At 44.5% G+C, this 12,430-nt stretch overlaps 2 protein-coding genes across 2 annotated transcripts in view; both read left to right on the top strand.

Moving 5' to 3' along the window:
• Positions 1–12,430, top strand: part of LOC114686725 (leukocyte immunoglobulin-like receptor subfamily A member 5) — a 305,493-nt gene that overhangs the window by 201,956 nt on the left and 91,107 nt on the right. The gene's annotated exons all lie outside the window — the stretch shown is intronic.
• On the top strand, positions 2,175–11,515 carry LOC114688937 (leukocyte immunoglobulin-like receptor subfamily A member 6). Its single transcript, XM_037202191.1, has 16 exons — positions 2,175–2,321; positions 2,476–2,514; positions 2,697–2,981; positions 3,294–3,596; positions 3,904–4,189; positions 4,332–4,631; positions 4,940–5,224; positions 5,354–5,656; positions 5,872–6,168; positions 6,397–6,699; positions 8,568–8,687; positions 9,005–9,071; positions 9,147–9,184; positions 9,389–9,441; positions 10,675–10,830; positions 10,906–11,515. Exons 5-16 carry the CDS (start codon positions 4,003–4,005, stop codon positions 11,014–11,016), a joined length of 2,220 nt encoding a protein of 739 aa, XP_037058086.1. The 5' UTR covers positions 2,175–2,321; positions 2,476–2,514; positions 2,697–2,981; positions 3,294–3,596; positions 3,904–4,002; the 3' UTR covers positions 11,017–11,515.

The raw sequence follows: 12,430 nt of genomic DNA, 5'->3' as shown, positions 1-12,430 counted from the left end.
TTGGACATGGTGAGGAAGCCTGACTTGGTAATGTGTATAAGTCTCTCAGTTGGTACTGGTTTTGAAGGCATGAAGCAGTCATAAAGATTAGCTGAGGATTGACATTATAACGAGAAAGGAGAGGCCTTTGGTTATGGTGCACCCTTACTGGCATTTGAAGCCTCAGGACTGAAGGGATCTTGCAAAGAATTTGAAGCTTGGCATGATGAGGAGAGTCCATGAGAGGGTATTGGTGAAAGTGAAGCCCATTTGCAGCAGAGGACCCCTGTGACTTTGAGATGCCAGTACAATGGAATGACCACCAAGAACAACAGTAGCTGTGGAGAGGAGTGAGTCAGAGCCTAGAACATGAGCTGTGTTTACTGCAGAGGTCAGAGCTAGAGAAGTGACCCCAGCCCTTTGGAGGATTACAGAACAATGTGAATGGATCCCAGATATTGGAGGGTTCCAATTTTCATTTTGCTTTGATTTGATCATGACTGTGTCCTGACTCTTCCCTATTGAAGTTATTTTATTGGAGCCCATGGATGAAAGACTTTGCATTTTAAAAGACTTTGGATTTTATGAGATTGCTTTTTTTAAAGGGACTAAAATTTTATGTTTTGAATCTGTAAAGACTGTGAGACTTTTAAAGTTATTTAAGTTGTTGGTGATGATGAAGAAAGAAAGGATGTGGCTTTAAGGTGACATGTTTGTATGTCTACTTCGCAAGCAGTCAGGTATACTGGCTGGGTTTTTGTGTCAACTTGACACAAGTTAGAGTCATCAGATGAACAAGACCCAGCTGAGGAAACGCATCAATGAGATTCACCTCCAAGGCATTTTCTCAATTAGTGTCAATGGGGAAAGTACATCAATGTGGGTGGTGATATCCCTGGACTACTGGTCCTGGGTTCAATAAGAAGCTGGGCTGAGCATGCCAGAAAAAGCAAGCCAGTAAACAGTTCCCCTTCATGGCTTCTGCATCAGCTCCTGTCCTATTTGAGTTCCTGTCCTGACTTCCTTAGTGATGAACAGCATTACTGAATTGTAAGCCAAATAAACATGTTTCTCTCTAATTTGACTTTTGGTCATAGTATTTCATCAAAACAATAGAGAAAACCTAAGAAAGCCTGATAATTTCCTCTGTGTTCATATAGAAGAACTGATAGATCAGGAGCTCAGTGTGGCCCTTCTGCTATATCCTCCCAGGAGCATCAACCTGCATCTTCCCTTGTGAGTCACTGCTTCCCAGGCATGACATGACCATTGGCCAGTTGAATTCACTGTAGCTCTGATTATACACAGTAGTTTTATTTTATATTATAGAGGGTCCTGAGGCTACTCCTCTCCTCTCAGAACTAGAGGCAGTTAAAAGTTTCAGGCAAAGCTTTTTTCAGAGATATAAACACTGAAAAGTTTCAAATATTGCTTAGCATAGAGGAGCACATTGGCATCAACAGTTGGGAGTTGAAACTGATTGGTGGATCTTGTCTAGTCTACATAGTGAGTTTTGGGACAGTCAGAACTACACTGTTATCCTTTCTCAACACACAAACACAAACAAAATACAAGAACAAAGACATTTGACCACTTGCTTCTAAGGAACCCTAATATAACTTTTTGATTCACCAGTTAAAATTTTTCAGAGTCTTTCCTGTTTCTGTCACAGTTGGGATGAGTAGGCATTGTTCATGTTTCTCAAGGAAAAGTTCACACAACATTCACAACGGATCTCTAGGGCTGGATGGGAAAACATCCATGAGTTTGGTCTGGCTGTTGGAGTCAAGGGAAACCAAGAAGAACCTCTGAGAGAAAAAGACCAGCTCTGGCACCCTCAGGTGAGGGGGGCGGCATCAGAATGTCACCAGGTTCATTTTATGTTATGTCTTGGTCCATGGTCACTGGGAGCATTCAGGCAGAATTGGATGTTTAAAACAGACATGATCTTTAAGAAGAGACCACAATCAGATTTGCGTTTGTAATCCCAGTCCACATGAAGCTGAGAGATAAGAGGAAGAAGACTGAAAACTGCATGAGATTCAAGAGATTCTGTCTCAGAAACCAACACAAAAACTAAAGAACCAGAAAGAGGCAGAAGCCACATATTCTGTAGCCCAACCCACCACAGCACTGGTAAAAGAAGCATCATGTGTCTGAGAAGAGGAGTTCCTGTTCCTCAATGGCTACTCCTTTTACATCTTCATGACTTGAAGGAGAAGACAGCCTTCATAGCCCATACAATTTGTTTCTTTCCATTTGACAAAGGGACCAACTCTCTGCAAACTTGTGGCAATTGGAAGATGCCATGACAACTTTTCTCACATCCCTGCTGTGTGTTGGTGAGATGCCAAGATGGGGAGGGAGAATTCTTGTCTGAGAGGGAATCCACCCCACAGGCATACCTTGTGCCCTCAGGAAATCTCAGCAGCTTAGATGACTGGAAGTTGAGGGCTTTCTGATATTTCAGTGCAAACACAGGTATCTCTTTTGCAGCACTGAGTCATCTGGTCCTCTGGATCCCAGCATTGGCAGGTGAGTGTCTTCACAGCTGTCCCAGATTGAACATCATTTGTGGGGACCACAGAAACCTCCTGAACAGAGCAGATGGAGAAAAACCGGTGTGGGCTGATGCTGGGTGTGCTGAGAATGTCCTGGGTCTGAGAGCTCATATCTGAGAGGGAGTTCTGGGGAAACAATTGTCATTTTCCTTGCAGGGGTCTTCTTTAAACCTATACTCCAAGCACTTCCAAGAAATGTGGTAATGACTGGAAACCAAGTGACATTCTTCTGTCAAGGGCCCTTAGAGGCCAAGGAATACCGTCTCTGCAAAGAAGCAATTCAAGATTGCTTGTTACCAACAACCCTAATAGAAACCAAGAACTTGGTAAAATTCTCTATCTCATCAGTTGAATGGAACAATGCAGGCCAATATAGGTGTGAATATAAGAGCCCCAATGGTGCATTAGAACACAGTGACTACTTGGAGCTTGTGGTGACAGGTGAGAGGACCCCTCTACAACCCCAGCATCTGCCTTGCGGAAAGGAGTATGTTCACAGTAGGGTCCCCTTTTTAAATATGTGAAGAGGGGAAAATGCTTCTCATATGGGTCATATGGGGATATGAGGATACGGCAAACATTACTAAAATTAATAAATAGAGGCCTTTGTCTGTGGTCAGACAGTTGTCAGGAAGTGGATCTGGGAACTGTAATTATGTTGAAGTTCAAGACTTGAATAAGCACGAGCTCATCTGAAGGTCTGTTTAAACACACTACACATTCATATATGTTTCTTGCACTCTTCTCTCTTAGGAGTTCACCAGAGCAATGTCACCCTGTCAGCCCTTCCCAGCCCAGTGGTGACTGCAGGAGGAAATGTGACCCTTCAATGTGTGTCACAACATTCATATGACAGGTTCATTCTGATGGAGGAAGATGTGAAGTTCTCTCCGGCTTTGCCCTCACAGAATATACACCCTGAGCTATTTGGGGCTGTGTTCACAGTGGGTCCTGTGACCCCCAACCAGAGGTGGAGGTTCACATGCTATGGGTATTACTCCAGCAGCTCCCAGCTGTGGTCAGTGCCCAGTCCGGAATTAGAGCTTCTGGTCTCAGGTAAGGAAATGCAGGACTTCCCTTTGGTGGACATTACAACTGACACAGGATCCCAGGAAAGGACCTGTTATATGGTGGGTGAATGAGAACCAAGACTACTGAAACCAATGTCATAAAATGTGTGATACAGCTAGACTTGAGGTGTGGAAACCAGGACTGATGGTAACAGTAGAACCCAAGATCCAGAGAAAAGTGAGATCTTTATGTGTCCTTTTTCTATTGCATATCAGATCACATGTCCCTGCAAAGCTGACCTCTGTGATAGTCTCCTAACAGATGCTCCTCCTTTTTCCCTACTTCTTTGCAGGGACCCTTCACAAACCCCGCATATGGGCTCATCCTGGCTCTGTGATCACCTCAGGGAGTCCTGTTACCATCTGGTGTCAGGCAACCCTGGGGAGCCCAAATGTATGTGATATATAAAGAGGGAAGCCAAGAGCCCTGGGTCCAACAGACTCAAACAGACAACAGCACTGAGGCAAAACTCACCATTCCATCTGCGACACAAGTGCAGGCAGGCCGGTATCACTGTTACACCTACACCTCTGGGAGATGGTCACAGCGCAGTGACCCCTTAGAGCTGGTGGTGACAGGTGAGAAGACACCAGAAATCTTAACCCCAGATGTCACTCTCAAGAAAAGACTGCACTAACACTACCTCCCACCAATGGACAGCCATGGGGGACAATTCAGGCTTTGTGATCCTCTTTAATTTTCCATGTGTGTTTCTTCTAGGAGTCTACAACAAACCCACTCTGTCAACCATGCAAAATCCTGTGGTAAACTTAAGAGTGTCTGTGACCCTCTCTTGTAATTCAAGCCAGAGATACGACTGGTTCCTTTTAACAAAGAATGGTCAGAAGTTCTCCATCCCTCAGAACTCAACACACACGCACCCTGGGATGTTCCTGGCTGAGTTTCCAGTGGTTCCAGTGACCTCTAGCCAGAGGTGGAGGTTCAGATGCTATGGCTATTACACAAATAACTCTCAGGTGTGGTCAGAAGGGAGCGACGTCCTGGAGCTCCTGGTCTCAGGTGAGGAAGCCTCAGACTCTCTGTGGAATCACATTGCACCTGACACAGGTCGAGACCATAATGTGTGATATGTCTGAGCATCTAGGGCTCCTGAGATAACTGACATAGCATGCAGACTGTGGGAGTCACTGTGCTGACTGAGGGGAGGGCATAGTGAGATGAGATCTTGGGAGGCTCAGGAGGCTGAGTCTTCCCATGACATTACTGGTCCTTTTGCTATTTAGGAGTACATTTCAAGATCAGTAGCATGTTTGACTTATTGTGAAACTACTCAAAGTCCCACCTCTTCCTCACCTTCTTTCTTATAGGAAACCTCAAGAAACCCACCCTCTGGGCTGAGCCAGGCTCTGTCATCAGCACCGGGAATCCTGTGACCATCTGGTGTGAGGGGACCAACGAAACCCAAATATATTTCCTGTATAAAGAAGGAAGTCCAGCACCCTGGTTCCATCAAACTCCAAAAGGTCCTGGCAAAAAGGTCATGTTCTCCATAGCGTCCATGGAAAATCATCATGCAGGGCAATATCGCTGTTACTCTTACGAATCTAGAGGGTGGACCGAGCGCAGTGACTCCCTGGAGCTGGTGGTGACAGGTGAGAGGACACTAAGTGTCATGATCTTTGCCTCTGTCCACAGGAAATAGTCTCCCACAGGTGTGCTTCCATAGCCCGTCTGCTGGAGTCAATGTTGGCTGTGTTACAGACTGCCTGCTCCTCTCCTAGGTGTTTACCGTGGCAAACCTACTCTGTCAGCTGTGCCCAGCCCTGTGGTGACCTCAGGTGGGAATGTGACCCTTCAGTGTGTCTCATCCAAAGGATATGATGGGTTCATTTTGACTGGTGCAGATCTGAAGTTCTCCAGGTTCCAAAAGGCACAGTTATTACACACTGGACAGTCCCAGGCTCTGTTTCCTCTGATCCTTGTGACATCCAGCACACATGGGCCCTTCCAATGTTATGGAAACTATACAAATACCACAAATGTGTGGTCAGAGGCCAGTGACCCTCTGGAGATACACGTCTCAGGTGAGAAAGTCTCCACGTTCCCTCAACCAAGTGACACTGGAAACTCTTTGTTATTAGCGCAGCTGCCTCAAGGTGGGATTGAGGCCATGATGGCTGAAGGGAACTCTTGATTCCTAAGACCCAGAGTAGAAAAGGCCATGGCACTTTCAAAGTAGGATGGGATATTGAATGTAACAAGAGTCAGGTGGATGACTTCCTGACTCTCTTCCTTCCAGGGCTGTCAAGGAAGACCACTTTGATGACTTCAAAAGTCCCTGTCCTGGCCCCTGGAGAGAACCTGACACTCAAGTGTTCCTCTGAGATAAGTTATGACAGATTTGCTCTGTTCAAAGAGGGAGGAAGTGACCTCACTCAAGTTTATGTTCATCAGCCCCAGGCTGGACATTTTCAAGCCACCTTCACCTTAGCCTCAGTGAATTTCTCCATTGGTGGTCGATACAGATGCCTTGGTGCAGAGAGCTTCTCCTCTGAGTGGTCAGCCCCCAGTGACCCTCTAGACATCATGATCACAGGTGAGCAATGTAGTGCATTTAGTATGGACTCATCTTGGCACAGACTCAGCTGGGTGGAGACCTGGGATTCATCAAGGTGATGGTGAGCATGTCAAGGATGAACAGGTCTATGAGCAAGAGAGTGGAGAAGAGACTGTCTTTTAAAATACAGAGATTAGATTCTGAAAGAGGGGGGCTTAGAGTAATGACTGTAGCCCTTCAGTTACTTATTTTTATTTTTATCTTTAGGATACCTCCCTGTCACACCCAATCTCTCAGTGAATCCAAGGACCAATGTGTCCTTAGGAGAGAATGTGACCCTGCTGTGTCAATCATCAGTCCCAGTGGACACATTCTTTCTGTTCAAGGAAGGTGCAGCCCATCCCTACATGCAACAAAGAGCAAAGTCTCAAGATCTACAATGTGAGGCAGAATTCTTCATGAGTGCTATGACCTCAGCCATTGGGGGTTCTTACATATGCTTTGGTTCTAACAGCTCATCCCCTTACCTTTTGTCACATGCCAGTGTTCCTGTGGAGATCATAGTCTCAGGTGAGGTGATCCTGACTTTTGTGGGCTACAAGGGTTACTCAGGATAATTGACCTCGGAAACTTGTGGCTGGGATAGGAGTAAGTTTATCCAAGGGAGGGTTATGAAAAGAGGGTCTTCTATGCAGAGATTTAAAAGTGAACTGAGATTTCTCAATGACCATCTCACTCTCTTCTTGGGAACCTAGGAGATTCCAGGTAGGAAGCTGGGAGGTTCTGAAGAGGCTGCAGTGTAGACATAAGACTGAGAAGATATGAGATAGTTAGTGCAGGCTTCCACAGATCATTCCCCCAACAAATTTCCCACAGTTTCCTAGAGTCCAAAAATCCATTTCTTTTCTTTTTTTTTTTTTTTTTGTTTTTCGAGACAGGGTTTCTCTGTGTAGCTTTGCACCTTTCCTGGGACTCACTTGGTAGCCCAGTCTGGCCTCGAACTCACAGAGATCCACCTGCCTCTGCCTCCCGAGTGCTGGGATTAAAGGCGTGCGCCACCACTGCCCGGCCCAAAAATCCATTTCTATAGAGGTTTTAGATTTTTTAATCTAGAAAAGTTGTTTCACCCTGACTGTGTGCAGATTCTCTGTCCCTATGAGTCTACATTCCTTTATCAGCTTGGCTGATGACTAATCTACTAGGTATGAAGCAGAGACCCCAACATGGTCTCCAGAAACCCAGAGGCTCAGAAGCTAGGTTGCAATGAGGCATCCTGATGAAGAGTGTTCCTGTTGATCTGTCCTAGGCTGAAACACATAAAATGAGAGTAGGTGTCAATTGCCCTGATTTTGACCACCCAAGTGTGTCAGGCCATGAAAAACAGCTCTTCACCCTTGTTGTGTCTGACAGCAGAGGTCTAAACAAGAACTCTATTGCAGGGTGGGTCCAGCAGGGATAAAGCTAGTTATGTGCTTGGTACATTCTTGTCTGGAGAGGTTGACATGCACTACCCTGTGTCTTGTGAGGTTCTTAGTTTCTCCACGTGTAAATGGAGAAGCCCTGGCAAAGACATTAAGTTCCTTTTAATGATGATCTCCTCTGTTTCACATACTTATAGAGAAAGATTCTAGAACTCTGCTCCACAGTGGTTCTGCCCCATCTAAAACTGTGTTGAAGACATTGTGTTGGGGTGTGGTACAGGGCTAGGACAGGACATTCAGGATCTTTCCTTCCTGTTCATGAGGTTTAACTCCAGTGTATGGAACAAAGTGGGAGGACAGATATCCTGGACTCAGTCCTCAGCTATGCACCATCCTTCAGGCTGATCTAGGGCAGGAAAACTGACTGAAAGTATTCAGAGATGGTCATGTGTTGCATGGCTGTGAGATTAAGATACAGCAAATACAAAGACCCAACATGAGGTACTCACACAGTAGGTTTTCTATCTATCTATCTATCTATCTATCTATCTATCTATCTATCTATCTATCTATCTATCTATCTATCTATCATCTCTCTCTGTATTGTTCATTCATACAATGCATCCCAATTGCAGCTTCCCCTCCCTTCACTCATTCAAGTCCCCCCCCCACATCCACTCTGCTTCAGATTCACTACCCCTGCCCCAGAAAAGAGCAGGCCACTGAGGGGCATCAATTGAACATGGCACAATATGATACCATAACATCAGACATAGACAGTCACATCAAGGTTGGTTGAGGTCACCCAACAGAAAGAAGAGCATCCTAAAGGCAGGCAAATGTGTCAGATACACCTTCATCACTACTGTCAGAAATCACCACAAACACCAAACCAACAACCATAATATAGATGCAGAGGACCCAGTGCAGCTCCATGCAGACTCTGATTGCTTCTTTATTCTCACACAGTAGATTCTCATTTACAGTTCCTCATTCATTATGTCCCTTGTCCCCTAGGACTGGTACGCTATCAAAAGGCCGTGATCGGGATTTCTGTGGCCTTGTTCCTACTGCTCTTCCTCCTCACCATCTCCCTTCTTCTCATACTCAGGCATCAGAAGAAAAACAGAAAGGGAGGTGAGTAGGGTGTGGGAAGCCTGGGTCTCAGTGGGGAGTGGGTCCCACTCTGGGCTATCTAAGCAGGGGCTCAGGGCACCGTCCTCAGTGAAAGCCCAGACTGGGAAAGCTTAGATCAGCTTAGAAACACGTCTGCACAATCTGAACACAAAATGTTCTCTGGAAACATGTGTAATGTCCTGTACTGTATAGACTTTTTCAACTCCTGAAAGATTTTTAACATATGTGCAATGAGTTGCAAAGGTGCCTTCTAGTCCTCAAGGTGCCAGGTAAGGGGCTCCACATCCCCTTGGCTGAGGGTCCTTCCTCTCTTGCAGTTCAGGCAAAGACTGACTTGCAGCCTCCTGCAGATTCAGTAAACAGGGACAGAAGACTCCAGAACAGGTAACTCATGCCCAGAACCATAGACTACATCTGCCCAACTTCCTTCACTGACATTTGTCTTCTTGTTTCTTCCAGCTCCAGCCCAGCTCCTGCCACCCAGGAAGAAATACTGTGTGAGAAAATGAGGGCCCAGGAGGGAGATGTCTGACATTATAGCATAACAGGGCTGGTGGAGGGTCTGGGATACTGAACTCCCTCTATGTACCCTCACCCCACTACAAATTATCTTTCCATATCTGGGATATCGTAGGGGTCTGGGGAATTGAGATGTCCTGGGAATCTGGCCGGGGGAAGACCTGCATGTTTTGTTATGACAGATGCTACTGTGAAGGTCACACGGCCTGCAGACAGCATGGAGCTGGATGTCCTGGTGAGACTCTTGATTATCCACAATGCTAAGAACTTATGATCCAATATAATGCCAAAGCAATCTCTGTTCTCCCCCTTTTCAGACCTTCGTATCATCCATAGCTGGCTCCTTATTTCTTAAAGCACCTATATTGTGTATGTTATGATCTCATTCTTTCTTTGTTTACTTTTGACAATATGGCCCCAACTTTCTGACTCCTCAACACCTGTCTGATTTCTAGAGTGATTTTAAGGGCTCAGAAGAGAATATGAGGGTCATAAGTTGTAGCTGAATGGTAAAGTGATTACTTTAGATGTCTAAGGCCTTGGGTTTAAACTCTAGTGATAAAACTAACAAGTAAATGAACAGGCACCACACGTAAGTGAGAATCATGTGCCTGAGAATGTGTGCACATGTGCTTAAGCACAAGCAGAAGACAGGGGTCAACATCCAATGTCTTCTTCTATTTTTCCCCAACTCATTTTCTCTGATAGGCTCTTTTCATTTCCATGGTGCTATTTATTTGGGTGGATTGGTGCTACTGAGCACTGGGTACCAGTTGCTCCCTCAACATCACTTAGGCCCCAGGCATGTGAATTCTTGCTCGGCCTTCTTTTATGTGGCCACAAGGGATCAAACTCAGGTGCTTATGTTTGCATAGCAACCACTCTGCTGCTTGACTCCTCTCCCCAGCTCCCGTGTCTCCCTCTTGACCACGCTTCTGTAAGGGCTGCATTTATAGTCAGGACAGAACTCTCTACCCACTGTGACAGCTCAGATGGGAAATGATATTGAGATAAACAGAGTCTGAGCAATGCAAAGTGTATGAGGGAAATATATTAGAGGATATGGGCTGAGTTATGTGAGGCAGAGATGATCAGTGTGAATTTAAAGGGAACTTGAAAGAAGCCTTCTGTGGAGAAGCCTGGGTAGAGTTTCATACAAACCTGTGATGACATGGCACATCTAGGTATGGAGCATGGTAGATCCAAGTGTCCTTGGGTAGGGACATTCTCTTTCCAAAAGAGGGAGGCAGTGGAGAGTACATCAGTGTGTCAGGATAATATTTCAGAAGCACAGAGAAGTAACTGGCAGGTACTCAAAGTCCCTAGAAAATCCCAGAAGACCCCATCAGCAACAATTTAGTTTGATAAATGTGTCTGAAGTATCATTCTTGCTCCCTGTGGAAGTATGGGTGGAGAGCCTCTGGGAAACCAGGCCAACTCCCTTTGTTACATTGTCTCTCTGCTGCAGAGCCAACATGAGGAAGTCCCCTCCAAAGACTTGTATGCCCAGGTGAAGCCCTCGAGACTCAGAAGGACAGAGATCACCTCTTCTTCTCTCATGCCAAAGGAATTATTGGCCTCAAATGACACACAGTCAAAAGGAAATCAAATGATAGATGAGCAGGTGGGTCCTGACTTCTCTAGTGCCCCATGCTCCCGGTGCCCAACATAGACCTTCTTCTACACTTTCCCACTGCAGGCTGCTACAACAGAGGAGCCACATGATGTGACCTATGCCCAGCTGTGCATTGTGACCTCGAGACAGGGACATGTGAACCTCCCACCTTCCAGGCAGAAAAGTCCAACCTGAGAACATACTCTGGCCTCTACCAATCCAGGGAGATCCACACTCTGCATTCTGTGGGAGAGGGAGGATTCAGGGATGCCAGAAAACAAGATCTGTCTCAGGTGCACAGTCATAGCGCAGACATGACCAGTCTCTAGGAAATCCTGAGAAATTTGAGGACTCTGATTCTGTTGTCCCTGCATTTTATAAAAAAGGCAAATGCTTTGTTAGTGACCAATGCATAAAATGAGGAGAGAAGAAAGGAATGAAGAAAGTTTCGTTTTTTGTGTTGTCTTTTAATTTTCATTTTTGAGATTCCACTATAATTACAGCATTTTTCTTTTCCCTTCCTTCCTTCCAGACATTTCCATAGATCCTTCTCTACTCTCCTTCAAATTCAGGACCTCTTTTTCATTGTTAACACATGTACATATGAAGATGCATGTAAAACATTTTAAACATTTTTACCCTGAATATATACCTTCTGTCAATTATATCTCAATAAAGCTGAAATTTGAATGATGAAGTCACCTTAATATAATGTAGCATGAACCAGAATAATTCAGAACTGATCTGAACAAGCATGAATAAGGGTCCTGAAAATTGAGGAGTTGAGTGGGAAGACCTAGTCTAAGTTGCTTACAATGCTCTACCTGTTTACTTAGATAATATTATATCATTCTGAGTTCTTTGATGCAGTTGAAGACTAGATAGCTATAATTATTTTCCTTGGTTATGATAAAAGATAAATTAGACATAAAACTTTAGACTAACAAATATAGGATAGATAGAATATTTTCTTTAATTTTGCCAAATACAAATAGACTAGATATTGTAACTATAATTCTTGCTTGATAACTGTTTTTTTATATATAATTTTACTATGTTAAAGTTAAAATCTTCCTTTTTGAAAAAAAAAGAAAGGGGTTAATGCTGTGGATATCAGTCTGTATGCTGTGAATGTGTTACTCAGATTGGCTGATAAATAAAATGCTGATTGGCCAGTAGCCAGGCAGGAAGTATAGTCAGGATAAGCAAACAAGGAAAATTGTGGGAAGAGGAAGACTGAGTCAGGAGATGCCAGTGAGCCACCTAAGGAGCACCATGTAATGATACACAGGTAAAGCCATGGAACATGTGGCAACATATAGATTAACCAAAATGGGTTAGTTTAAATGTAAGAGCTTGTCAGTGGTAAGCTTGAGCTAATGACTGAACAGTTTTAATTAATATAAGCTTCTTCTAAATGATTATTTTACAAGTGGCTGCAGGGTCTGTGGGGCTGGGCAGGATCAAAAAAACCTCTAGCTACACTAGTCTAAGAAATAAAGAAGAGAAAATCAATAGTTAGATGAGAGATATTGCAAAAGTTATGCCTTACACCACACAAATCTATTAAGAAACACACTATCTCATATACTATTAGCAGTAGGGAAAG

Source organism: Peromyscus leucopus, chromosome 1 (assembly GCF_004664715.2).
Source record: "Peromyscus leucopus breed LL Stock chromosome 1, UCI_PerLeu_2.1, whole genome shotgun sequence".
NCBI classification, from domain to species: domain Eukaryota; kingdom Metazoa; phylum Chordata; class Mammalia; order Rodentia; family Cricetidae; genus Peromyscus; species Peromyscus leucopus.
The sequence above is the reverse complement of the archived record's forward strand: the minus strand, read 5'-3'. Positions and strand labels throughout refer to the sequence as shown.